At 38.2% G+C, this 26,163-nt stretch overlaps 2 protein-coding genes across 8 annotated transcripts in view; one reads left to right on the top strand and one right to left on the bottom strand.

Annotated features, from left to right (window-relative positions):
- myripa (myosin VIIA and Rab interacting protein a) overlaps positions 1-12,758 on the top strand; it is a 44,096-nt gene extending 31,338 nt beyond the window's left edge. For 4 of the 5 annotated variants that reach the window (XM_074651733.1, XM_074651734.1, XM_074651735.1 and 1 more), the window contains 9 exons: positions 78-198; positions 549-1,012; positions 1,235-3,169; positions 5,189-5,245; positions 5,950-6,135; positions 7,819-7,980; positions 9,236-9,337; positions 9,515-9,575; positions 10,094-12,758. In XM_074651733.1, the coding sequence (XP_074507834.1) occupies positions 78-198; positions 549-1,012; positions 1,235-3,169; positions 5,189-5,245; positions 5,950-6,135; positions 7,819-7,980; positions 9,236-9,337; positions 9,515-9,575; positions 10,094-10,113 (3,108 nt within the window). In that variant the 3' untranslated portion in view covers positions 10,114-12,758. The remainder of the gene's footprint in view (positions 1-77; positions 199-548; positions 1,013-1,234; positions 3,170-5,188; positions 5,246-5,949; positions 6,136-7,818; positions 7,981-9,235; positions 9,338-9,514; positions 9,576-10,093) is intronic. The other variant, XM_074651736.1, reaches the window with a different exon arrangement.
- A 4-nt stretch (positions 12,759-12,762) lies between these two features.
- plxdc2a (plexin domain containing 2a) lies at positions 12,763-25,693 on the bottom strand. 3 transcript variants are annotated; one of them, XM_074651744.1, is made up of 14 exons: positions 25,288-25,693; positions 21,702-21,889; positions 20,217-20,360; positions 19,022-19,091; positions 17,844-17,966; positions 17,609-17,727; positions 17,435-17,534; positions 17,209-17,304; positions 16,574-16,655; positions 16,077-16,137; positions 15,743-15,965; positions 14,653-14,688; positions 14,162-14,319; positions 12,763-13,248 (listed from the first exon to the last, which is right to left on the bottom strand). In XM_074651744.1, the coding sequence occupies exons 1-14, from the start codon at positions 25,382-25,384 to the stop codon at positions 13,036-13,038; spliced, it is 1,710 nt and encodes a 569-aa protein (XP_074507845.1). In that variant the 5' UTR covers positions 25,385-25,693; the 3' UTR covers positions 12,763-13,035. The 3 variants fall into 3 exon arrangements, with proteins under 3 accessions (XP_074507845.1, XP_074507846.1, XP_074507847.1); XM_074651745.1 differs by having other exon boundaries at positions 14,162-14,316; XM_074651746.1 differs by lacking the exon at positions 25,288-25,693 and adding an exon at positions 23,562-24,089.
- Positions 25,694-26,163: the final 470 nt, after the last annotated feature.

The raw sequence follows: 26,163 nt of genomic DNA, 5'->3' as shown, positions 1-26,163 counted from the left end.
TTTACCTCACTGCAGACATCCAGTGTGACTGTGAGATGACAATCAATCATTTTTATTTGTCATCTGTCTCCTCTCAGAGTTCACACACTAGCTTGTCATTGTTGGACAATGACCTTCCAGGTCTGATACAGGACTCCTCTCTAAAGAAAGACGGAGGCGGGTCAGCCTGGAAGAGTGTAGACCGACTGGACAACGCTGGTAAGATGTTGTTGCTCTTTAACTTTTTAAACCCGCCGGTCATCGTTCTTTTAGTTGGTTACATTTGCTCATTCACAATGTTCAATTTACTATCAACAAAGACAAGTTAACTTGATCGATCATCAAAGTAATCAGATAAATTTGCTAAATTTCTAGTCAATGTCAGCTAATGCCTACTTTCTCCACTGTGTTTGTTTTTGTTTGTTTATGTTGCTGCATGTGTGGTTTTACTTTGTGTGGTTTGCTTGTTTGGCGTATGGCCTCTGCTTGTCTGCATGATATCTGTGTGTGTGTGTGTGTGTGTGTGTGTGTGTGTGTGTGTGTGCTCACATGTGGGGGTGTGTCCTCAGTGCTGAAGAGCCCAGATGGGAACTGGATCGCCCTGCAGAGCGCCCAGCTGTCTCGTCCTAGCCTGCTGACCAGGAGGAAGAGCCTGGTCTTCAGTGTCTTGGAGAAGGAGTCTGAAGTGGTGTCCGCCTATGAAGGCATGAACTCTGACAACGAAACCAAACCCAAGCCCGACGCCCACGATGGGATCCCGTCCCCGCTGACGGGCAGCACAGACAATCTGTTTTCAAACTCTGAGGGGAACTGGAAGTCAAATAAATCCCTGCTGGCTGTTTTTAAGAGGAAGGTGCCCGCGGAGATCGGGCGACCTTCACCCTCCTGCAGGACCAGCATCATCGATGTGAACTTTAACGTGGGAGGAGCCGGAGAGGAAGAGGAGAGCAAGGTGGCTGCCGAGCCAGATGTGGGAAAAGTCAGGAGATCACGGAAGAAAAGGAGGAGTAAAAGAGAGTTGTCATCTTCTGTGGTAAGAAATAAAAACTACAGTACAAACTTATGACATGAAATGAGATGGGAAGATCTTTGATTCATAGCAGAAAATAATTCAATTAAAATAATGATGTAAAAATGTAAGATGCTCAAATGCAAAGTTTATAAACATTAGAGAGAAAATTCTGCTTCATTCACCACAGATAGAGATAAATAGATTTAAGAATAAACTATAATGTATTATTTCTTAAATTTACAGGATTACAGCGAGAAAGACGACCATTCCCATAATCCGTCTGATGCTACGACCCCTGACACGTTGACCTCCGGAGGCACGACCCCTGAACCTTTTCAACCTGAGAGTGACATCACAGGTCATGTAGCCAATCACATGGAACAGGAGGTCACGTTAAATCTACAACAGCTAGAAGAAGTTGATGGAGAAGCGAGAGATGCCGGTGATGATGGACGGAGGGAGGAAAAGAGACGAGGGACCGAGGGCAGAGATGAAGTAGATGAGAGTCGGTGGAGGATGGAGATCGACTTGGATGAAGGAAGAACGGATGAAGATGAGGAAGTGGATGAAGAGATGAAATACAGATTATACAGGCTCATCGCACAGTCAAGGCTCACGTACCTTTCGACTGATGATGACTTGGTCAAAGATGGCCAGAGTGAAGAAGAATGGGAGGGAGACAGGGATGAAGATACGGAGGAGGAAAACACAGACGGACTCACTTCTAAACTCTGTCGGCTGGAAAAAGAGGTCAGGGCTAACATGTTCTCCTCCACAGAGGATGAGCTGGACAGAGTTGGTCTGACCGATGAAGAGAAGACAGGAGAGGATGAGGAGGAGGAGCTGGCGGTGAAAGTGTGCAGATTAGCTAATCAAGCCAACGCCACCCAATATTCATCCACGGAGGATGAGTTGGACCGAGCAGGCAGAGGTGAAGAGGGGGAGGAAGCGATAGATGAAGGGAAGTTGTGGAAACGGCAGGAGGATAAAGAAACCCGGGCATCTCAACTGCGCGATTTGGCCAGTTTAGTTCGTGGTTCTCAGTTTTCTTCCACTGAGGATGAGCTGGATAGAGTTGGAGTGAATGAGGTGGAGGTGGAGGTGGAGGTGGAGGTGGAGGTGGAGCAGGAAATAAATGAAGGAGGAATTGAGAGGGAGGAAGCAATGGGAAAGAATCCGGAGAGGAGAGAATCATTTGGAAATTTGGACGTGGAAATGTTTGATTTAAGGGATGAAATTGAGGAAAGAAAGACAAAAGTTGTCCAGGATAAAACAGAGGTGGAGGAAAAGAAAGAATCCACGGAGGAGATAGTAACAGACGAGGATGAAAGGATGGTAAAGGGGCACATGTGTGAAGAAAAAGTAGAACTTTTGAAAGAGGCTAAAAAAGAAAAAGAGACAGAGGAAAGACGAGAGATAATATCCTTACATGAGCCAAAAGTCCGACGAGGATATCAGCCAGAGGCGAAGTGGCCTAACAAAGAGGAAGGAGAAGAGAGACAGGAAGAGGGAAAGATTAGAGAAAGCGAAGAGAGTCAGGATATTGCAGCAGACAGCGATGAGGAAAATGCAGAGTTTGACAGAGTAATCAGCGGCATGTTGATGATGACTTTGGAGGACATGCAGGTAGAGACATTGAGGGATGAAGCTGCGAAAAATGGGAGCAAAAATAGAGAGGCAGAGGAAGTAGAGACCGATGTAACAACTGGAGGATTCAAGGACAACGCGGTCGATGCTCAAAGCAAAAATGCATCAAAGGACACAGGAAGTGCAAAAGAGTTTCAAAGTCGAGGCGATAACGTGATGCCAGAGTCGGCTGTTAGAGAAAGACCAGGAGAAAATGTAAGAGACATTTCCAGAAAAGAGGAGAGTGGAGATGCTACAGGCGGAGATGAAAAAGAGCGGCAGGAAAAAGATACAGATGCACAAGTAAAAAAATTTGACATCGAAGAGACCAAACAGACGTGTAAAAGAATAGAAAAGGATGACGACGAACAAGAAGAAAGAAAAGTGACGACTGAGTGGAAAATGATGGAGACACAGGGAGGTGCTGCAGAGGGAGATTGTGAAAGAAATGAAAGACTTGAAGAAACCAAAGAAGAAAATACAGCTGACACGGAGCAGAGCAGCACGTCTTCTCTTCAGGAAGGTTTACTGTCACCTGAAGACATTCAGAATGTAAGAACTGTGTTTTTTTATCTCACTCTGTATAGTGATACATAATACATGCAGCATTACTGTCGGTGGCCAACACTCCCTGCCGGAGTAACACAAATCAGATGTAGTTTCAAAAGCCTGTATTCTCCACTAACAGTCTGTTGTGATTTTAGCATTAAAGTGAGGCTGTGTCATTTTTGAAAGCGGAATAACAGATTGTTCCTGTAACAAATGAAAAGTTGAATTCATAAGCAATAAAACGCACCGTTGCACATTTTAATAAACTCAGAGGTGAGGTTGATGCTCCGGCCTTACTTCCGCTGGCCTCTCTGAAAACAGAGCAGTGCCTATTCTCATTGAAATGTTAAAGTATTTTTTTTCTCCATTCCAGTTCATTCAACTCAAAATTTATCAATTGGCATCTGCTAGATGATTTTGGTTTTAGTGCATCATTCTCTACAGAGCTACACTCTTTCACTTCTTTCTACAACAACACAAATATAATAATTAGGGCTGTTACGGTTAACGAGATAAAAACGCGTTATTACAAATTAATTTTAACGCCACTAATTATAAATAACTTGCGATTTTTAGGTTGTAGCGGGCTCAGTTTTAAAGCTAGAGTGAAAGAACTGGCATCATATGAAACTAGAAAACCACCTAAGGAATCCATTGGTACCAGCCATGTTATACTAGCTTGTCGCGAAGAAGGTTAAATAACGCTCCAAACTTGCGCTAAATTTTGGCGAGGAAAAATTGGCATGGCAATTGTCAAAGGGGTCCCTTGACCTCTGACCTCAAGATATGTGAATGAAAATGGCATGCCCACTTTATGATAATCACATGCAGTTTGGGGTAAGTCATATCACATAAGTCACATAGTCACAATTATTTATTGTTGCAAAAATGTTGTGTTTAAACTAGGGCTGTCAACGCAATAATAACACATTAACGCAATCTTTCGGAGGTTGTAGCCGGAATCAGTGGGCTTGAAAGCTAGAGTGGAGATACTGATATCTAGAAAACCTAAGGAATCCATTACCATGATGAAGCTTGTCGCGAAGGAGGCTAAATAACGCTCCGAACTCTGGACAATATCTGTCATTGTTTTGTGTTGTTAATTGATTTCCAATAATAAGTATATACAAACATTTTCATAAAGCAGCATAGTTGTCCACTCCCATGTTGATAAGAGTATTAAATACTTGACAAATCTCCCTTTAAGGTACATTTTGAACAGATACTAAATATGCAATTAATCTTGATTAATCATGGACAATCATGCGATTAATCACGATTAAATATTTTAATAGATTAACAGCCCTAATAATATAAAAAACAAAAAAAAAGTATGACATTAATCCTTAATTGATGATGTATTAAGTGTGAACCTTAACCGACATAAAGTCCTAGTGACCTGATTATTTGTTAATGGTGAGAAACAGGACTTCATGATACATCCTGAATTAATTTATCACGAGTCATGCATTAGTTAAGCATTACTTAAATATGTGATACACACTCAGGGATTATGCTGCCACAGCTAGTAGATGATGTTAGCTAACTTTAGATAGATATTGCTGTGTCAAAGTACTGTGTGACCCTTGTGCATGAACATTTCTTGACCAAATTATCTTGACTCAAGGTCCTCTTACTAGCTGTTTCAACCACATCTCATAGTCTTCATCAGCAAATTGTTTTTGGATGGATTTTGGGCAGTTGTCAGCTCAGGAGAAACCTAGTTAGTGGGTGATGGGTTAAGATTATTTTCTTACATTTATGACTTCTCTATTTTTGCTACCGATAAACATTTTATCATCACATCATTTTAAAATAACCCATCATCTTGTTATTGCCACAGAGCTCAGCAGGAGTTACATAGGCTCACTTTAAAGAAAACCTCACATCTGAGTAAAACTCCTTCTAAACTTCTTCTTTGCAATGTAACAAACTACTAATCAACTCTGCTTGATGCTGTTTTTTCCTTTTCCCTGTCTGTCCTGTGTTTTCTTCTTCTGTGCTCCTCTCTGTGTGCTGTAGGGTAGTGACATGGAGCTTTACAAAACAATACAGTTTATATCAACTCTGCTGGAGCAGGTGAGACCTTGTTTGGCTTTAGGAAGACAGCATGCAGTGATCATTGTAGATTAAGAAGCAGGTGTACTTCATTTGCACTTTCACTCACATTTTCTTCTCTCAGTCTCATTTCTTCATGCGTGCACCTAATTTCATAACTTTACCTTCCAATGCTGGTCACACTGATGTTTTCCACAACATCAGGCCCATGTTGGCCACCTATGTATTATCCAATCATGTCATTCACTGTGCATATGATAGAGGTCCCTCCTCCACAGAAGTGGGAAAATTATTTCTTTTGTTTGGATGTCATTTAAAGCAAAGTATCTGAGTTTTCCCCTTTTTTGACACTTAGTTTATTAGAAGATATTAAAAAATAATAATAATAATTACACATTACAGCAACATCATTGCCATTCAGCAAGACATCCACAACATCCAAATCACAATCATTCTATATTATGGATTATGGACAGCAGGTCTTTTTGCAACTCTACAAAATTTGCATATAATTATCCATAATTCGCAAAGCAGACAGCAGAAGTAAGGTAAACAACCAGCCACACTCCTTATTCCAACACATTTTGAAGGTATAAAGTTTAAGCGTAATTGTTCCGTTTTGTTTTTTTGTTTTTTTTTAACATAAAACAGTTCAGGTTAAATGTATTTCTTATTGTACTGCAAAATATTACAGAGATATCCGTCCGCCTGTCTGTGTGTTGTAGAGGTACTCGGCGGTGTCTCTGCGCAGCATCACCACTGAGGTCCTGAAGGTGCTGAACGCCACTGAAGAGCTGCTGCTGCTGCAGGGAGCGGAGGGAGGAGACGGCCCCCGACTCTCCAACACTTCACTGCCCCCCAACACAGACCCCAAGAAACTGGATCAACAGTTCTGTAGACTGGAGGAGAACGTAAGTTCAGCTTTTTATTATTTATATTTATTTATGTATAAATGCTGATTAGATTTTAGCTGATGATGTTTTCAGTGTGCAGTAATATTATACTACAGACCAGTTTTTACATTTTAACAGTAGTGGAATGTAACCAAGTGCGTTTATTCAAGAATGTTGTCTTGACTTTTTTTGTTTTTCCTACTTACTATACTATGACTTTTTTTCGACGTTATACTATGACTTATTTTTCCAAATACAATACTATGTTGTTGTTTTTTTATAACATACTATACTATGAGTTTTAAAACTCTTGACGTACTATATTATGATTTTTTTTCGACATATACTATGACTGGGTTTTTTTTCGGACTTACTATACTATGACTTTTTAATTTTTTCGACTTACTATACTATGACTTTTTAATTTTTTCGACATATTATATTATGACTTTTTTATTTTTTAGACATCCTGTGTTATCTTTTTTCAGCATACTGTTACTGTACTATGACTTTTTTTACTATACGACATACTATACTATGATTTTTTTTCCAACATACTATAATATGGCTTTATTTTTTTAACATACATACATACATAGTATATAGACTATATAGTATGTGGAAGAAATAATAAATGGCATAGTATAGTATGTCAAAAAAATAAGTCATAACATAGTATGTTGAAAAAATGTCATAGCATAGTATGTTGAAACAAGTTATGGGATAGTATGTTGAAAAAATTGAAAAAGTCATAGTACAGTATGTCGAAAAAATAAAAAAGTCAATGTATAATATGTCTACAGAAATAAGACAAGTCATAGTATAGTATATCTACAGAAATTCATAGTATATTATCAAAAAACGAAAAAAATTATAGTAAAGTATGTCGAAAAAAGTCGTAGTAAGTCGAAAAATAAAAAAAGTCACAGTATAGTTTGTCAAAAAAAAATCATAGTATAGTACGTCGAAAAAAAAGTCGTAGTATAGTATGCAGAAAAATGTGAAGAGTCGTAGTATAGCATGTCAAAATATGAAAAAAGTCATAGTATAGTATTGAAAAAAAGTTGTGAAGAAAGTCATAGTATAGTATTGAAAAAATATATGGAAAATGCCATAGCTATGTCATAAGAAAGGTGTACAGTATGCCCCAAACTATTTATATCATTAAAACATGTCACAAAAAAAATGTCATAAGCTGTGACCCACCGGTGGCATGGCAAATAGTGGTGCCTCGAGACTGTCGTGGGAATTACGCTCTGTCATCAAGGCTAGTGCTGTGGACAACTCAGCAGTTCAATGTGGACTTGAGATGGCAAAGATATTTCTTTATTTGTGTGCTTTTCCTGTGTGGCCCTAAATTATATTCTGGCTCCTGAAATTGGCCGTCATCAAAACTTTGAGAACCATAATGGTAATTTACAGATTCCATAATAAACTACACAGAATCCCACTATGCACCTACAATGTGATTTAAATTCCTGCAAACGTTAGCAAACAACCTCTTTGGACAAATATACATATTGAAAACAAGCTACAAAACCTAATACCTCGGAAAATGAAGTTTAACAATTTTGAATATTTTTTAAGGGCCTTAATTGTTGCTAAATTGATTGATCAACTTTAGATGAGTTAGATAATCGCAATTAGTCCTGTTTTCAATTTAAATTAAGTTAATGTCGTGTTGAACTGGACATGCTGCAGGTTTACATGACAGCTGGAGAGGTGTACGGTCTGGAGGCAGAGCTGAGTGACCTGGAGACGTGCGCTAGGGGCATTTGCAGCGATACGTCCGACATGGAGCTGTCCTTCCTGGAGGAGCAGGTAGCATCAGCAGCTGCTAAGGTTCAACAGTCTGAGCTACAGGTGGGTTGAAGAACTATGCCCATTTTCAAATTTCATACATTTTATTCCTACGGTCTAAGACAGTCCAAAAGGTAACTTGAACAACTCTGTCCCAAAAACTAGAGTGCTAAAACTCAAACTTGTGATATCATAGTGTATAAAGTGTGGCGCTGCTCCAAAGACAATGAATGGGGAGAGATGTTCTAGATGACACTGAGAGCACCCAGGGGAGTTCTGAGTATATTGAAACATTTTCTGTTTCACAAATGACAACACTATAATAGAATAAAGCTAATTAAGGTATAAAAAAGACAACAAACAATCTGTGGGTCCATAAAATCAGTCTCCCATTCATTGTCTATGGAGCAGCTCCACACTTTATACCCTATGACATCACAAGTTTGAGACATACTTTCTCTGGTTTCTGGCTTTGAGAGAGAGTAGCTCATGATCACAAATATTGATTGAACTTTCCTAGGCCATGGAAATAACATATTCGAATTAGGGCTGTCAAAGTTAATGCGTTAACACAAATTCGTTTTAACGCCTCGAATTTCTTTAACACAACTTGCGATTTTTAGGTTGTAGCGAGCTCAGTTTTAAAGCTTGAGTGTAGATAATGGCATCATATGAAACTAGAAAACCTAGAGAATCCATTGGTACCAGCCATGTCATAAAAGCTTGTTGCAAAGGAGGCTAAATAATGTATTTACCCTTAATTTTTGCGAGGATAAACTGTCATGGCCATTTTTAAAGGGGTCCCTTGACCTCTGACCTCAAGATATGTGAATGAAAATGGGTTCTATGGGTACCCACGAGTCTCCCCTTTACAGACATGCCCACTTTATGATAATCATATACAGTTTGGGGAAAGTCATAGTCAAGTCAGCACACGGACACACTGACAGCTGTTTTGGGCTTGAGTTTGCCATATTATGATTTGAGCATATTTTTTATGCTGAATGCAGTACCTGTGAGGGTTTCTGGACAATATTTCTCATACATTTTGAACAGATAAACAATGTGCGATTAATCGCTGTTAAATATTTTAATTGATTGACAGCCCTAGTTTGAATTCTTCATTTAGGTGGTGTTCCCCTTTAAGAAAGTGTCTCCTGTTTTTTTATTAGTAATTAGAATACTTTGTGATGAGTTTATAAAAACACAGATTGGCTTTAAGGGGGTGCTGCAAGTACAGTGACAACTACAGTATAACATCAGTCTGATCTTAATCAAACATGTACTGTGTTACTTGTTTGTGTTGTTTCTGCTCCAGGTTTGTGACATCTCGGCCAGAATTGCTGCTTTGAAGAGTGCCGGCCTCAATGTGGAGACACAACAGTCACGCTTCACTAAGACCAAGACCATTCCCTTTATGGTACCTGTTTGCATTAATATACATTAGATAGATGGATGGATGGATAGATAGATATATCTAGATCTAGATAGATAGATAGCTCTAGATCTAGATAGGTCATCAGTGTAACTACCACAACATTATGTGAAACACCTTGCGCAAGAATAATAATAAAAAAAACTTCACGTCTTCTTGCAGCCCTTCACTGTGGACTCATCAAGACAGCTGAGGAGGCGATTACCTGCACCACCAGTGAAAGGTAAGAAACAGTGTGATAATTGTCTTAGTATATTATTACTAGTTACTACAAGATAGTATAAACAAAAATCAACAAACATGAGATGATGCAATTCCAGCATAAAACAAACAACTGTTAAAGTGTAATATGTTATACTGTTTAATACTAACAGGAAATCAAACTGGGAGTCTACAATTAAACTTCACTAAATGTTCTTTCAAAAGGATGCAACAGCTATTTATTTTAGTTTGCATACTGTTTTTGAATGTACTTCATACTCATAACCTGCATAGATTTAATATGTAGCATTATTTCGATTTGACTGGGTAATCTTTGAACAAATACTACGAGGTGTTTGTCAAGTAAACGGCAGTTACCGCCACAAATTGCTGATATTTATGAAATATCCACCTATTCAATAGGAAGTTTGACTTTTATTTTTTATTATAGTACCTATAATATAGTAAATCACTATGTATATGGATTACAAATAAATGTGTAATTTTCTTTTCTCCATTTTGTTTGATTCTCTCTCTCAGAAGATAAGGAGGAAATCTAAATTATCGAGCCAGGACCTTTGCCTCCAACACAGCAGTGCCTTGACCTCGTCACCCTGCAGCCGACGGACCAGTCCCATTCAGATACCATTTGCCTTAATTTTATTTTTAGACTAAACATGCCTCAAATAATACGGGACACTAGTACTGTGTGTCACTGCAGGAAACTGTTGATTCTCGTGTCATCTTATCAAAATCTACAGTAGATAACTTTATGAACTACTTTATTAACAGTTTTAAAAATGTATCAGCATTGATCAATCTGGTAAAAAGAAGGAGCAGGTTAAACCCTCAGTTAACTAGAAAATAACCAACGTTTGAGTTTTTTAGATTTCCAAAGAGTGAAATGATTACATTATTGTATTACAGCATGTGAAAAAAAATCCTATTTTTTAAATTATAATACTTTTTTATAGACTTCATTTGAACATCATTAGTTGTCCATTTAACTTGCAGACAAATAAAGCTATACAAATACTGTACAGCGACTAAAAGACACTAAAACCTGGAATTTACAGTTTTACCGTTATATTATAAATATACAGATTACACATACGTGGGAAAAATTATAGCATGTCAGAAAAAATGTGAGACTACTGTATCATGTCTAAATAAATGTAGACCTGTATTTTTCAGTTTTTGTAAACGTGCAGTGTACATTTTGTACAACAAACCAATCAGCAAATATATTGTTTTCTGTCTTTATTAAGTAAAAATATGTTATGCACCGAGGTAAAACTGTGCACCCTGTTTGCTCCTCAGATGAAGGTGGAATTTAGTCTGTATTTTTGAGATGAGGATATGACACCTAAATATGACATTCCTCTTTGTGAAGGTGGTGTGGGAACACCACATAACAGCCGTCTTTGAGAGGAATGGTCTCAAAACAAACATTCAGCAGTGACACCTCCAGGGTTGGAAATTAACTTTTTTTCCGCCTGCCACTGTGGTGGATTCCTAAATCCACTGACTACCGATTGCCATGTTTTTTTTTGCTGGTGAGTGAAGAAAATCGAGCAGCCACTTGCATATTTTACCAGCATTTAGCTGGTGGCTGGTGATAATTTCCAACCCTGGACCCCTCTCACTCTTTGTGACGCTGCATTAACAAACGAGTGACCTGAGCAAAGTAAATAGCAGTTTTTAGCTTTTTTACATTAGGTATGCTTCATCAAGCTAAACTGTAAATATAATATTCTGTAGTTACATTTTCCTCATAGAGGTTTGGCGTTTTCCTCTCTGAACGCTCAAATTCTGTCCTTTAAATGAAAAAAAATCAGCAGCAGCTGAATGGAAAATAAAAAGTCCTTCACATAGAGAGGCGATGTCCCCCGCCCCCCTTCCTGTTGACCCCATGGGATCTTATTTTGGAAGAAAAATGTACGGTAGTCAACGGAGAGAGACAAATATATTTTTTATCCCGTTTGAATTGCACCATGAATCACACATATGTTAGTCAATTTAAAACAGAATTTTGCAAGTCAAGACAGTCACAGTATCATTTAGTTTTGTGTGAAACCGCTCAGTGAACCACATCTCTCGTCTCGCACAACATAAGTCACCAACACAAGCTAGCTAGCTAACTTAGCTATGTTCCACGCACAAATATAACGTTATCTTAGCTTATGTGTTTTATCCAGCGACTCCTGAGGCCTGTACTATGAAGCGAGTTTAACACACCCGTGGTATCTTCCCGTTAACTGGCTTCACTAACCCTAACAACAGCGATCTCGCTAAGCGGTCCTATGACTGTGGTTATCAGCGGTAAGTCAACCCAGGGTTTCCCCATCTGCCTATGAGCGTGTTCGCATAAAAGCTGCGGTGTTTGCAGCATGTGACCAATCACAAATATGGACAAGTCTGCTGTCAGCAGAGCGGCATATTTTACAAAGGAAGAGCAAACTATATTAGAAAAATACTAAGAAGTTGAACACATAAGCCAGACTAAAAGTGGTAAGTAACACAGGTGAAGCTGACAAATGCAGGAAGGACAGCTGGCAAAAGAAAAAACTGTGGACATGTGAATTAACACTGACTTCTAATCATCCATAGCGTGGGTAGATAGGACTATAATTACTTTGTATGTTCGGTTAAATTAATACAATGTTTATAGAGTAGAATAGAAGAATTTAACGTTATGCAGCTGCATCCCCGATGTGGGAAACAGACTTGGGAGCAAATAATAAATATAATTATATATCATAAAGCGGTAAGCAGGCTTACTTTCATATGCCTGCATTTGTCAGTTTAAACTGTGTTGCTTTTAGTCTGGATTATGACTAATTTGTTTGTCTTTGTGTAATATTATCATACGATCTGCGCACCGAGCTCTGATTGGTCAGTAGGTGGTGCTTTTATACGAGTTGATTACAAACATAACCTGCTCCGGAGCAGGTTATGTTTGGGATAAGTTACCATGGCGATCAACCCCGGTAAGAAGTGAACCACAGTCGTAGGACTGAAAACACAGGGTTAACCCTGAAGTTACCTCGCTAACCCCAAATCCTGCTTCATAGTACAGGCCTCTGGTCTTTTTATCAGCCGGGAAGCGAAAGAACGAGCGAGACCCGTTGCTGGTGTGAGTACATCCCAATACGAAATACACAGGCATCGTAGCTCCAGAGAGAGAGAGAGACGTCACTTACACGACTTTTGGGTGTGTAGTCTTTCTAATTACATATTTTCAGTCTTATATTTCAACAGTTTTACAGCTACCTGTGACTGTCTTGACTTGCAAAATTCAAACGTGTGTGATTCATGGCGCAATTCAAACGGGATAAAAAAATATTTGTCTTTCGCCATTGACTACCGTTCACCTTTTCTACGAAATGTGGTCCCATGGTGGTCCACCAGAAAGGGTGGGACTTCGCCTCTCTATAGAGATCCAGCTCTGTCCCAACGCCTTCTGGGAAACGTAGTTCTGGTCAGCTCTCTGAGACTAGGAAGCGCTCCCTCTGATCAGGAACTATGAATCCTTCTTTCTGGTCACTCTCTCTTCTGTCTGACATGACAAAAGACTGTTTGGGGTCGATGACCACCGTGTTGTCCTTGTCCTGACCAGGAGCCTCCACCTCAGCGTAAGAAGGGCGACCGGAGCCCCGCCTGAACTTCATGATTGGCCAGCGGGTCGGCCGCCGCTGAGGGGGGAAAAAATGACAGAAAATTAAAACACAAGTGGGTTTGTTCAAAGAAAATTTGGATACAATGAGAAAACATACAGTCCTCTCCAAAACCATTGGAACAGTGAGGCCAATTCCTTTATTTTTGCTTTACACTGAAAACATTTGGGTTTGGGTTTTATTGCAAGCAAAGGATTTGCAACTAAATGTTAAGTATTATTCACTTTAATCTATTTTAAGTATCTGTTCCTATACTTTGGCTCAACTAAAAATTTGGTGTTCCGTTATAAACAATGCTATCTTCTAAGTTGTGTAACAGATCTAGATGTAAATACCTGGAAATAAAAGCTGAAATCCTGATCTCTTGTCTTCTATTCATCTTTTGATGTCAAACCCAAATGTTTTCAGTGTACAGCAAACATTAAGGAATTGGCCTCGCTGTTCCAACGGTTTTGGAGGGGACTGTATACATAAAAGTACACAGCACATATTACTTTTACGCATTTTAAGATGTGTTTCCGCTCTGCTAAATAATTTAATTCCACTGCTGGAGATGAATCTATATTAATTGATGTCCCTAACCTCTCCAACTTCTCTAATAAAATGAATGGGATAGTTTTGAAGTGGGTATGAGGTATCTATCTACAGTAGATGGCGGTCGGCACACCCCCAGTTTGGAGGAAGAGACAGGAGTACCAGCACGGAAGCAAGGCAATGTACTGCTGTGGAAGGGGGCAGCAGCAGCAAAATGTATTTTAGCCAACGTCATCTACTGTAGGTAATACACTGACTATGGAGAAGTACCTCATACAACCCCACTTCAAAACAACTGAACTATCCCTTTAAATTGCATAGGGAAATCCAAATTAAAAACGCAAGGAGTGCTTTGGGAAGTCGTTCTATCAGGAGAGTGGATTATAGTGTCACTGACCTCCATGAAGAAGAGGCTGGCGCTGGATGTGGGGTGGTTGTACATGTAAACAGACATAAGGACGGCTGCTCCCATGATGACCATCACCATGACGATGCCCGCCAGTAGACCAGTCTGCGGCCGCTCATCACTCTCTCCTGTGGTCTCCTGGTCTCCTGCTGTAAAGCGGTGGTGTTGAGACTCTCAGTGATGCTATTCATATTTATAGACTTAAAGCCACTATGTGTAGAATTTACATTCCCTCCTCAGATACAACTAGGGGACCCTCGAGATAATTAGGCTAAAAAACACACATTCATGCAGATATTTCCATTTGTTTGACTTCTGCCATCAGAATAACTAACACTGTAATCACAAACATTTTACACATAGTGGCTTTAACTATCAGATCAAATGCAATTAGGCAAGTTTTGACAAAAAGCTGACTGCTGAAAAAATCATGTACCAATAATAAAAATCAGACACACAGTAGGTTAACATGAATGACTTACGTGCTTCATTGATGTGCAAAGAGATGTTTGTGTCATCTAGAGAAAGAAAGAAAAACATGATATACTATTTTAAATGTGTTTTGCTTTTTTAAATCAATGTTTAAAAATTGTTGGTCCTATCAGGAATAAAATCTCAGGAAAAAAACACTATTTCAAGAGATTGGCTATGCGCAATTTTATTTAATAGAGAAGCTTTTTGAGTTACTATCGGAGTAGTTTTTAAAGCACATCCTGTAACTAACGTACATTTTTACTGATCTACTGTTGTGTACTTGACTACAAGTGAAATCTCATAAAGTGCTAATCTTGTTGGTTCCCCATGGGCATCACAAATTGGAGCAATGTGGGGCCATTTGCAGTGAACAGTTAGTCACCTAAAAAATGTGCAATTTATAATGTAATTCCTTTTTCTTTCTCTTTAAATGATCCAATTCAAACTCTCTCCTCTTTGCCTTTTGAAAGTAATATTAAAAACATCCAAAAACCTTCAAAAAGACATTTTAAGATTAACTTTGGGACTTTAGGGGTTCCTTATATTTTTAATAAAAACCAAGTACTTTCCGTCTACCTAAGCAGAATACCAGTAAAGTAACAGTGCTTATGTTTGAGTAGGATGTAGGACAATAGCCACTACAACCAAAAATAACAGCCCTCCTATATTCTGACTCAACCAGAGTGACACACATACATCGAGTCATCCTTCAGCAGCTGAGGACACTATGCAGTATTTAACATGGCGCTGTATACACTCAGCTAGGAGCTAACAGAGGGCTGGGAAATAGCTGACCACTTGACCCTCACACTGTCAGACTTTACACAACACACTGGGCGTGGATACCGTGCAACAAACAAGTATTATTCATGAGATGGTAAAGACACCTGCCTTGCCCTGAGCTGCAATCTGTCCTAAATTACTTTTAACATTAACGACTAAAACTGAAATTCATTGACGTTAAGCTATCAAGCAAGATGATTCTATGAAAGGTAGTGGGACGACTTTAAATGTCTTATAATATATACTGCTGTTTTAGAATAAAAAATACACGTCTTGTTTACTACAGATGATTTGAAAGCATCTTAGCCGGCTTACCTTCTGCAGGTTTGCTGGTTGGAGGCTGTGGAGTGGAAATTATTCTTGTGCTGCTGTGTGTTGAGGGGTTTGTGACGGTGGACGTCTTGCTGAGGGGGGTGGAGGTCGTGCTGGAGGTCCTCTGCTGCATTGTGGTCGCTGTAACAGGAGTGGTCGTACGTGTGAGATGGCGAGATGTGGTGTTTGTGACGTCTGTCATGCGGAGACACCGGGGATCTCTCCTCTGGAAAAACAAACATCAGTAAACTCTTGTGCAGACAGACGCAAGAGGTGCTATGTTGTGACTGAGTTCTAACTTTCTCAAGTTTACTGAAATGCAAAAAATAAAGAGAACCTCATCCGGGCAGCCAAGGTCGACCCAGTCCTGCCGGTTACGATCGAAGCCACTGGAGCATCTGAGAAAGACAGTAAATACTGTTAATGTGTACTTGTGTACTGTGTTGACAAAGCGTTTGAGGGACAAGTCTCAATAAAACATTTTACATAACCAAATGTTATTTAACACTTTTGCATCCAGCAGATGTTTTTTTTTTATATTTATTGTTAATTTGTAAATTGGTTTCGTCTTAAAGGGATAGTTTAGAGTTTTATCAAGTCTGTCTTGATACAATACCACATTGAAAAGCTGTAATTGTTTCTCCTCTGTCCACACTGGCTGCAGAGATCCTTTCCAAAAGGATTTCAGTGTAGGTGACAGAACCCAGAGTCCTCATTCTGAGCAAAAATGCATTCAGCAAAGCTAAAATGAGGCTTCTGAGTTAAGTTTTATTTCATTAAAATAAATTTAGTGGGAATGTGCAGTCTTGAGACTCTGTGTGCTTTCCAGTTTACCTTTGTAGCCGACTGCACCAGCTGCAGTTAAAGCCAATCTGAGAAGTGACACATGAACCGCAGCTGGAGAACTGGAGACAGGCTGAGAATAAAGAAAACAGTGAAGAGTGAGGAGGAAGAGATGGCTTTCACTTCTGTGATTTGAACTTTAATGCAATTTTTACAGTTCATCCTGCAGCGTAGAGCTAACATGCAACTGCTGCTGATCACAAGCTATTCTTTTTTTTAAGATACAAAAGAGTAAAAACTGAACAATTCAAGTGTGAAATACATTAGTGTAAAATAAATGTGATTGGTAATATGAATTCAAAAACATATATACACTGACAGAGAGCATTATACTGAATAATAAGTACTTTTACTTTTGATACTTCAAGTATATATTTTGCGGATAATACTTATATATTTTTACTTAAGTAAGGTTTTGAATGCAGAACGTTTACTTGTAGTGGAGTATTTTCACAGTGTGGTATTAGTACTTTCACTTAAGTAAAGGATCTGAATACTTCTTCCATCACTGCAGATTAGGTTACTGATGATCCAAATACAGAACATAGATGAGAATCTGTGTGTAAACTGTGTTTTGCCATTTTAGCAACACATATCTTTGTGTACTTTAATCAGGATTAACTTACTCGGGAGAGGCAGCATCTCCACAGCTGTAGAATTGGAGATTTTGGACTTGAGGATGTCGACTTTGTGATACTCATAAATGGTTCTCCTCCAGACATCTGGAGCATGTCAGAAAGGATATGATGTTGTTAATTACAAATGAGATCCAGTGTTTTGTTTAATAAATTGGCTGGTAAAAAAAAATATGGTAAGGAAATGTATTATTTCAACACCAAATGTGTCACTCACTGGGGATCTGCTCTATCTCATGAAGAACCACAAAAGCATCCGACAAGCCCACTTTGACAGGATGATTCTCGGTGCTGATGTCGTTGATGTCTAAAGGAATCTACGGAAGAAAAGCTTAATAATTAAACAAATTTCACATTAACGGAAGAACATGAAGAAGGGAAGAAATGTCACCTCTTTGTATGCAAAGACGATCCGTCCGTCACTGTGAAGTACGGCCTGGAAGGTGAAAGTTCCTATACTGATGTTGTCCTGGAGGTGGATCCGGTTCCACTGAACCACCAGTGCCGTGCCTGCACGGTAGACATACATAAACATTCACATACATTTAGTATAAATAGTCTAGAGCACACTCACAAACAAAAAGCCACAATTGATGACAGCTGAGTGAAAGGATGGTCTCTCTTACCGTTATCAAAGTAAAACACAGTAGAGTTTTTGGACAGACTTGGGTCAAGATTCGCCATTAGAGGGGCGATGTACTGAGTGGCCGTGAGCATTCGGTGGATTATATCTCCAGTGTAAATGAAACCTGTGAGAGGAACAAACGCAGAGGTTACCATCAATCATTTGTATTCAATGTAGGGAGACATTCACAATATTCATTTCAATCATGTATGAGATATGAGACAAAGGGCGCCTTCCTCCGACCTACCAGAACTCGCACACACAAACTGCGTCACTCACAGTAACGTCACGTTTTCTGTTGTATTTTTGCAGGTTGACCTAGTTCTTAAATTTCTGTTGTTTGAAAAGAGATCCTTAAATGTGCTAAATGCTAAATTGGTAGCATTTATATTGCCTCTACACGGCTCTCAACATGGCAACAGCTGAGCTGGCGGCTCGTAGCTAACGCTTCTAACAGCGTTAACAGTGAAAACAAAGGCAACACTGCTGGTAGAACTAACATTGTTAACCTCGGGGGGAACTGGAGGGTGGGTGCTACACTTCTGCGACGGTGCCGCCGGTTGGGACGGCGTTATCAGCTGTAACTGCCGTATGAGAGCAGTGCAGCGTGGCGGCCGTGAACTAGCCAGTGGGGCTCGCTCACATGCACTGTACGCTGGGTACGCTTGGCTGGCCCGGCGATGTCAACAAAGCACAGAGAAACTCGGAGAGAGAGGGAGAGTGACTTCATTCTCTGCTCAGGTAGACATTACTCCTCTATATCTTTACATAGCAAATAGTTGTTTGCTGCTATATTAATGCTCTGGATATTGTATACAGCACCTTTTACTTACGTATTTTGTTAGAGATGGAGATTTTTGCTGGAGATGGATAGAGGAGAATAGATTCACACCATAGAAAATACTTAAGTTATAGTCTCTTAAAGCAGCGCTATTCTGCTGTCAAATATATTTAAATAGCGTTAGGCACTTAGATTTTGGCCTACTGTTACCCAAGTATGCACTGTGCAGCTGTACTATGAAGGGAAAAAGTGAACAGAAATATAATAAATTCATATAATGTAGCTCTAGTTGTAGCTCAAATTAAGATGACATCATAAACTACTTTGAATACAGACTGGGCCTCATAACTCTGAGCTCTCAACTTCTAAAGAAAAGACTTTTGAAGTTAAAGACTTACCTCCAGTTGCCACTGTGATTTCTTTTAGTATATGTCCGTAGAAAGGGAAGCCAAAGGAAAGATTCACTCTCTGGAAATGAAGAAAGGAAAAGTGTAATGTCAACTGTAAGTTAAAGATGATCAGCAACCACTTTCATATACACCGACAACTAGAAATGCACCAAATGCAATTATTTTGGCCGATTCCGATTTTCACGTTCTTTCTTTCTTTCTTTCTTTCTTTCTTTCTTTCTTTCTAAGAACTATTATTTACAGCACACACAAACATTTTTGTAACTTTACTTTTATGGAAAACTGATATTCAAGTTACAGGAACTTCACTCTCACTCAAACAAATCTCAAAATTAAAAGGTACAGTGCGTAGGATTTGGTGGCATCTAGTGGTGTGGTTCTAGACTGTAACCAACTGAGTACCCCTCCGCTCACTCCTCTCTTTCTAAGACTGTGATAACGTGAGCCGTCGAGGGCAAAACTGTGGCAACGCCGTTCGCCTCGCTCAGAGGTCATCCTTACCATAATAACACTACTTTAGGAGCAACGGAAGTCAGACGGTGGCTGGCGGTACCACGGTTTTGCACACGTTACACGTTGAAATGTTACACACTGTTCCTTTAAAGTGCTCCAGGTTAATAGACAAATAAAATACAACTTAAAATGAATCACAGTATATCCCACATTTGCAACCTTTATGTCTTTTTCACTCACACTGAAGAACTTCCACACCGACGACATGATGTGTGTGCAAGGTGCATGTGTGTGTGTGTGTGTGTGTGTGTGTGTGTGTGTGACGTTACAGTGTGTGCCGCTGTGTGCGCTACATAAAGTGTGTAAATTTGACCCGCACAAAATTCATATATATGAGACTGATCAGCTGACAACCGGCTGATCAATTCTTGCATCTCTACTGACAACAAAAGAGAAACTAAAATAACTTATACTAATCTTTACTGCAACTAAGTGAGAGTAAACTCAGTTTTGTTCTAATATGGTGACTGTGTTCTCAATTCAATACATTCAGAAAGTGAACTGTTATAAGCTGATCAACACTCTAAATAATTTGAATATCAAAATCTTGAACATTTTTAATGTATTTTTTCATTCTGGAAAGTCAAAGTAAATATGCAAACAAAAAATGGATTGCCCAATGAACTTCTTCTACATGAGATATTTCAAAACACGCAGACTGATGTCATACCTCAGCTTGTCTGTGAGTGCTGGACAGGAAGCCGCAGACCTTCCACTCATCCTCTTCCATCTCGTCGATGTTCACCCACAGCTCTTTACTGGCTGCGTCTCCAGAAACGTAGATTTTAGATGTATAGTAGGCGTGATCAAAGTCCTGTCCAAAAAATGCAGGGATTGAAATGCGTTAAAACACACAATAAATCAGTATTAGGGACAGAATATGTGAAGTGGAACTAAATTTGAATTAATGGGGTTCATGTGGGAATAATAAAAAGTGTACTTTCATGCTGGTGAGGCTATCATGTTTTAGCTTAGCACAATTTTTCAAATTTTTTCTATTTAAGTGTAGGATGGACAGATTTCTGACAGGTATGACAATTAAAACAGATAATGCTCATCAAGCAAACACAATGAGCACCAAAGTAAAAAATAAAACTGAATTTGTCTAATTTCCATAATATTATTTCTGGTTCCAAAGAGGGGAAACGTTATACCAAAAATGTATTAAATTCAAATTCAAGTCATGTAATATTGTCCAAATCACTTTTACTCCCAGGAAACTAAATTCTAGTTGTTAATTCATAACGTTCATCAATATCAGAACCGCTTTAAAGGGCGGGTCCATCTGCGTTTTTATAAAATGGAAACGCCCACTCAGCCGTTGCGAAAAGCAGTGACGTAGGCTACCAAAGTTAGCTAATCGCAGCTAATCAATAAAGTCATGAATAATGGGAATGCTAGCACCAGCTGAGTCAAAGTTAGCTGTGTTAAGTTTGGAAATAACTGAAGTGGTTTCTTCTGATTTTTTGAAGTGGGGTTGTATGCATACTCCTGCATTATGCACGGTAAAATTACTGCATTTGTGAATGTAGTCTGATGGCTTTGAAGAAAGGGATATAATGAAGAGGTCATTTTATCTCGCAGAACACAGGAGTTGCTGGTCTATCGCTGCATCGATCGGTTACTTTGTGTTATTTTGTGACCTTTGGAACCACACAGTAGTTTTTAGAAGGGCTGGGAAAATAGCATTTTGACACTAAAACATAAATACTTTAACAAATGTTGAATGTTTGAATTTTAATACATAAGGAACACCACTGGGAAGAGACATAATATGTAAAAATAATAATAATAATAATAATAATAATAATGGACCCTCCCTTTAAACAATGTTCACCCATATTGTCATATAAGACAGAGACTTCTTAGCCCCGTTTTATTTTCCAAAAGATCAATATGTTTTGCAAAATAAAGTTACATTAAAAAGTCTGGTCTTTCTGAAAGTTAAACATTATATGCAGAGAATTTTTAGCGGAAAGCTTCAGCGAGAATCTCGCCCACTTTCAAACAACTGTTACCTAAATGTCCCGAACTACCGTCCTATTAAAAGATTAAAGGGAGACGTCCCTGCAAAGTCATTTTCAGTTATGACTTTAGTTCCTAAGTTTTCAATCATCTGCTGAACCTCTCTTAGGTGTAAATACAGTAACTTTACCACGATCTGTGTAGAATTGTCGTGTCCCTCCTCCATCAGCAGGTCTGGATCGGACTCCTCTGGTTGGTGCTGGTCTCTGTAGTGGCCCCTCTTATCTGGACCCCTCTCCCTGGCCTTGTTGTTCCCTGCGACGACGTACGACCTTCCCTCTGGAGGAGACACCCCCTGGGTGTCAGTACGGTACACTCCTGAGGAATCAAACAGACGGACATAAGTTACTGTTTTGATAATTTCGTTTGTTTACTGTGTCTTTTCTTTGAGTACCATCATTATATTACTAACAATAAGATCAAAATGTCTGAACTCTGAGCTGATGCTGACAAACATCCACATTTTAGAGCACTTTTAGGAGGCTACAAATGTATTTAAGAACAAAAGTAATTAAGATCAAAAACAAGATAATTTTTTTCTGTCACAACTTTAACAGTTTATGCCTGTAAATAGCCAAATACTGTCATAAAAATAAAATAATAGTGCTAAAACAATTGGTTGATTAGTTGATCAACAAAATAAATGCACAGCATTTAATATAAAAATAATTGATTGATTACTTACATTAAGACAATTAGTTCTGAAAATGTTTAAATGTGCAAATGATGCATTCTCTTATTAAATATGTGCTAATTTGAAAACATTTCCAGAACAGAAATCTGAACACTGGATAAAGCCAGGTTCAAGATTCTTGTTTCATTTTGTTGACACATTAGAGTCAAAGGTTTTTACAGAGGGAATATTGGTTCTCTCTTTGTATCACTCCATAAATCAGAAAATACTGTCAACAGCCATAAATAAATAAATTTTCACCATGTTTTTATGAATAAAATATTCTATAAATCAGGCTATGAATGACATATGAACAAACCCGTTTGTAAAAACCATCAGAATATAGATAGGAATGTAACTGGAAAGTTTGGTGTTTGTAAGTGCTACTGAAGTGGAGATTTCTGGCTCAAAGTTGGAGAGAAAACAGCCTTTAAAGATATGTACTGTAAAATGACATACATTTTGCAAGACACTACTGAATAGGGTAAAGAACAACAACTCGTAAATAGGTATCACCATGAAACTTCCCAAGTTTTTTAAGTGTCTTAATGTAAGTATACTTACATTAAGACAATTATTTTTTGTATTATAAGTTTTTTTAAATTTTATGTTTAAATATGCAAATGAGGCTAAATTTGGTGAATTTAGAGGAGAAATCTATAGACGCAAAAAGACAATGTGTGGTAAAATAAAAGCCTGAAATGTGTATTTTGGATGTTTTCTTTCCACTAGTCTGAAAGAAGACATGTTATGGAAGCAAAATAAGCCAAAATCTCAAAATTGATCAGTGCATGAAAAACAATGTTTGTGCCTGGGGTGTGAAAATGTAATATCTTTAACAAAAGACCAAACAAGCTATTTGAAGACGTTACCTTGGGCTCTGGGAAATCTTTATTTTTTCCCCATAGTTTTCTGGCATTTTATAAGCTCAAAAAAAACCTTAACAAGCAAAACATCATTCAAACTACAGCTGTAACTAAAGATTATTTTCATAATCAATTAATCTATAAATCTATATCTATCCATAAAACATCAGACAAAAGTGAAAAATGGTGATCACAATAACACTTGAGCACAATGTGAGGTCTTCAAATGTCTTGTTTTTGTCTATATAAAATAATGAACAAGAACATCTAGAATATTTCCATAAAAAACGTCTTCACTTCGTATCAACATCTTGTAGCTTCAATGAAGATTTTGAAAACACTGGCACACAACATATAATACTGTGTGGAATATTCAGACTATTGCAACAACCTTAAGGGGAAATAAATAAGGGAAACTGTATGTTAAGGGCACGTTAGATGTGGAGAATACCTCAACATCTCAAACATCAGTAAACAAACTCCTGCATCTTCCTCCCACATGCAACAGGGACATAAACAATTCCCCAGCGTGGGCCATGTGGCAAACATGCCCGTCAGTCTGCCCCTTCTTCCAGTGACAACAGTGCGTCCTCATTTTTCTTTTCACAGCAGAGTGAAAGCATGCTTCACATTCTTCACACCAGCAGGTCCAGGACCAGGCATGTGAGGCCGGACAGCCGTGGGTGTTGTGTCTATATTTCTATCACATGGTGGCCCTGTGGCTGCAGAGGCCTCCTCCTATAACCCTCCACCAGTCTGATGTGGGCAGCGTACTGATGCTATCTGTAGTAGTACCAGGAGCAGTGATATTGGTAATAAAAGTAGTAACTGTAGAAATAAGCTCAACCCAGTGATGTTGCAGCATAGTCCACGGTTTCCTTTTCACTCAAAATAAACAAAAGGTTCCACAGAAAACCCACAAATCCTGACACAAACAAGGTAGAAACCCTGACTGTTGCTGCTTCAGAAACACACTTGAGCCTGATTACACCTTAGTTAGACTAAAATCAAGATTCTCCACCTAGTGGTCGGAGGTGTTAACACAAATAAACACAGGTAAATCATATTTACACAGGTAAATAACACTGTAACGTTACATAAAACTGAAAAAGGCTCCTACAATTACAGGACTTTAAAATGAATGATTTATTTCCCCTGGTATTTGAGGTTAAAGAGAGTATTATGAGTCATTTAAATGATACCACTTAGCATCCCAATGTGGTCTAAATGTGTCCAAGATTTGTCATTCAGCCAAGCACAAAACATAAGGGGAGACTCTGAATAAGCCTACTATTATTTTTTTTTATTTTAAGTGATTTATTATTAAAGGGGAAAAAAAAAACATTTTGAGAGCTTGGAGTTCAATCATACTTTCAGACTTTCCCCTGTAGCTTTTACTTTTTTTTAAGGATCTGAATACTTCCTCCACCATTGATTTATTGATTGATAATAGATTAAAACGCTTGTAAAATGTAATACTTTTCAACAGCAGTGGAATGTAACTAAGTATATTTACTTAAATCTTATACTTTTACTCCATTTTAAAAGTAAATATTGCACTTTTTACTGTCCTCCCTTTATTTGACAGCTTTAGTTACCTTGCATATTCAGATTATTAATAGAAAACCAAAAAAAATCAATACATTATGATGAATTAGCAGTACATAAAGTACTTCAAATTAGCTCGACTTTTACCAGCTACAACATTAAAGTGATGTATACATGCTAATTATAATTCAATAATATAATGTGTATTATTCTGAAATGGGCCATTCTGCATATCAAAATATCTGCACACATTTCTGTAATTAATTTGCATATTCAATCCGAAGATATATTGGTACTGAAATAGAACAAATCATATGTTTCAAACCAATAATACATTAGACCTATGCATAAAATGTGATAATTATATATATATATATATAATTATAAACATATATATAATTATATAGAAATATATATAGAAATATAATATATAATTATAAATACATATATATATATAAATATATATATATATTTAAAAAAAAATCAATAACATAGAATGGTGCAGTACCAAAATCACAGGAAGTAACTTATATAAAAAATACAGAAATATTACCCAACCTGAAGTGATTAGCTTTTACTATTATTTGTTGTATTAGCAGGTTCAACAATAGACACATTTTATAACTTACCATAAGCAGATTTGAGCTTCATGAAGCTGATTTGTAACTGGAAAACAATAACCAGTCCTGTAATGAGATTAACTGTCTTGGTCAGTGTCGTCGCCATCCTTCCTCTCAGTGCGTAACGCGCATTGTAGAAGCGCAAAGAAGGATGATTTGGCGCAATATGAGTTTGCGCCTGTGACAAGGATGTGTAAGTTACTTGTGAAGTTAAAAAAGTAACGCACTCGTCTAATTAAAAAGACAAAGAAAAGGAGACGACGCAAGTTTTACTATTAATGTCGCCTGACGTGAAGTTTGTGGTCACGTTGATGTCCATGTTAAACTCTCAGGTTGTCCGCAGACCATCTTGTGCGTCACTTCTCTCAGGAATGAGACGCAGCTCCGTGATGAGCGCCTGGACCAAAACGGTGCCTTCAAGTGCTGTCGTAATTGTCACAATTAAGAGACCAAGGAACTATTCGTAGCACTAATAACCAGTGGCGGCGGGCCAATAGAGGGCGCTAGGGCGCAGCTCTCCCTGAGTCACACACAAAAAAAACATTACTACTACTACTACTACTAATAACAATTATATAAATTGTCAATATTTGTGTTTTAAATATGGAATGCACCCAGTAATATGTGTACTTAATTTGATTGTAATGTGATTATATTTTGTATTAATAATCTGAATCTGTAAAGTAACTAAAGTTGTCAGATAAATGTTGTGGAGTAAAAAGTCTAATATTTCCCTCTGAGATGTAGTTGAGTAGAAGTAGAAAATAGCAGAACATGGAAATACTCAAGTAAAGTAGAAGTACCTCAAAATTATATTTAAGTACTTAGTTACATTCCACCACTGAGTACATTTTATACTGTTGTCTTTTTTAAAAGCATTATTAA

Source organism: Sebastes fasciatus, chromosome 11 (genome assembly GCF_043250625.1).
Source record: "Sebastes fasciatus isolate fSebFas1 chromosome 11, fSebFas1.pri, whole genome shotgun sequence".
Taxonomy (NCBI): domain Eukaryota; kingdom Metazoa; phylum Chordata; class Actinopteri; order Perciformes; family Sebastidae; genus Sebastes; species Sebastes fasciatus.
This window is presented reverse-complemented; position numbering and strand designations above follow the sequence as displayed.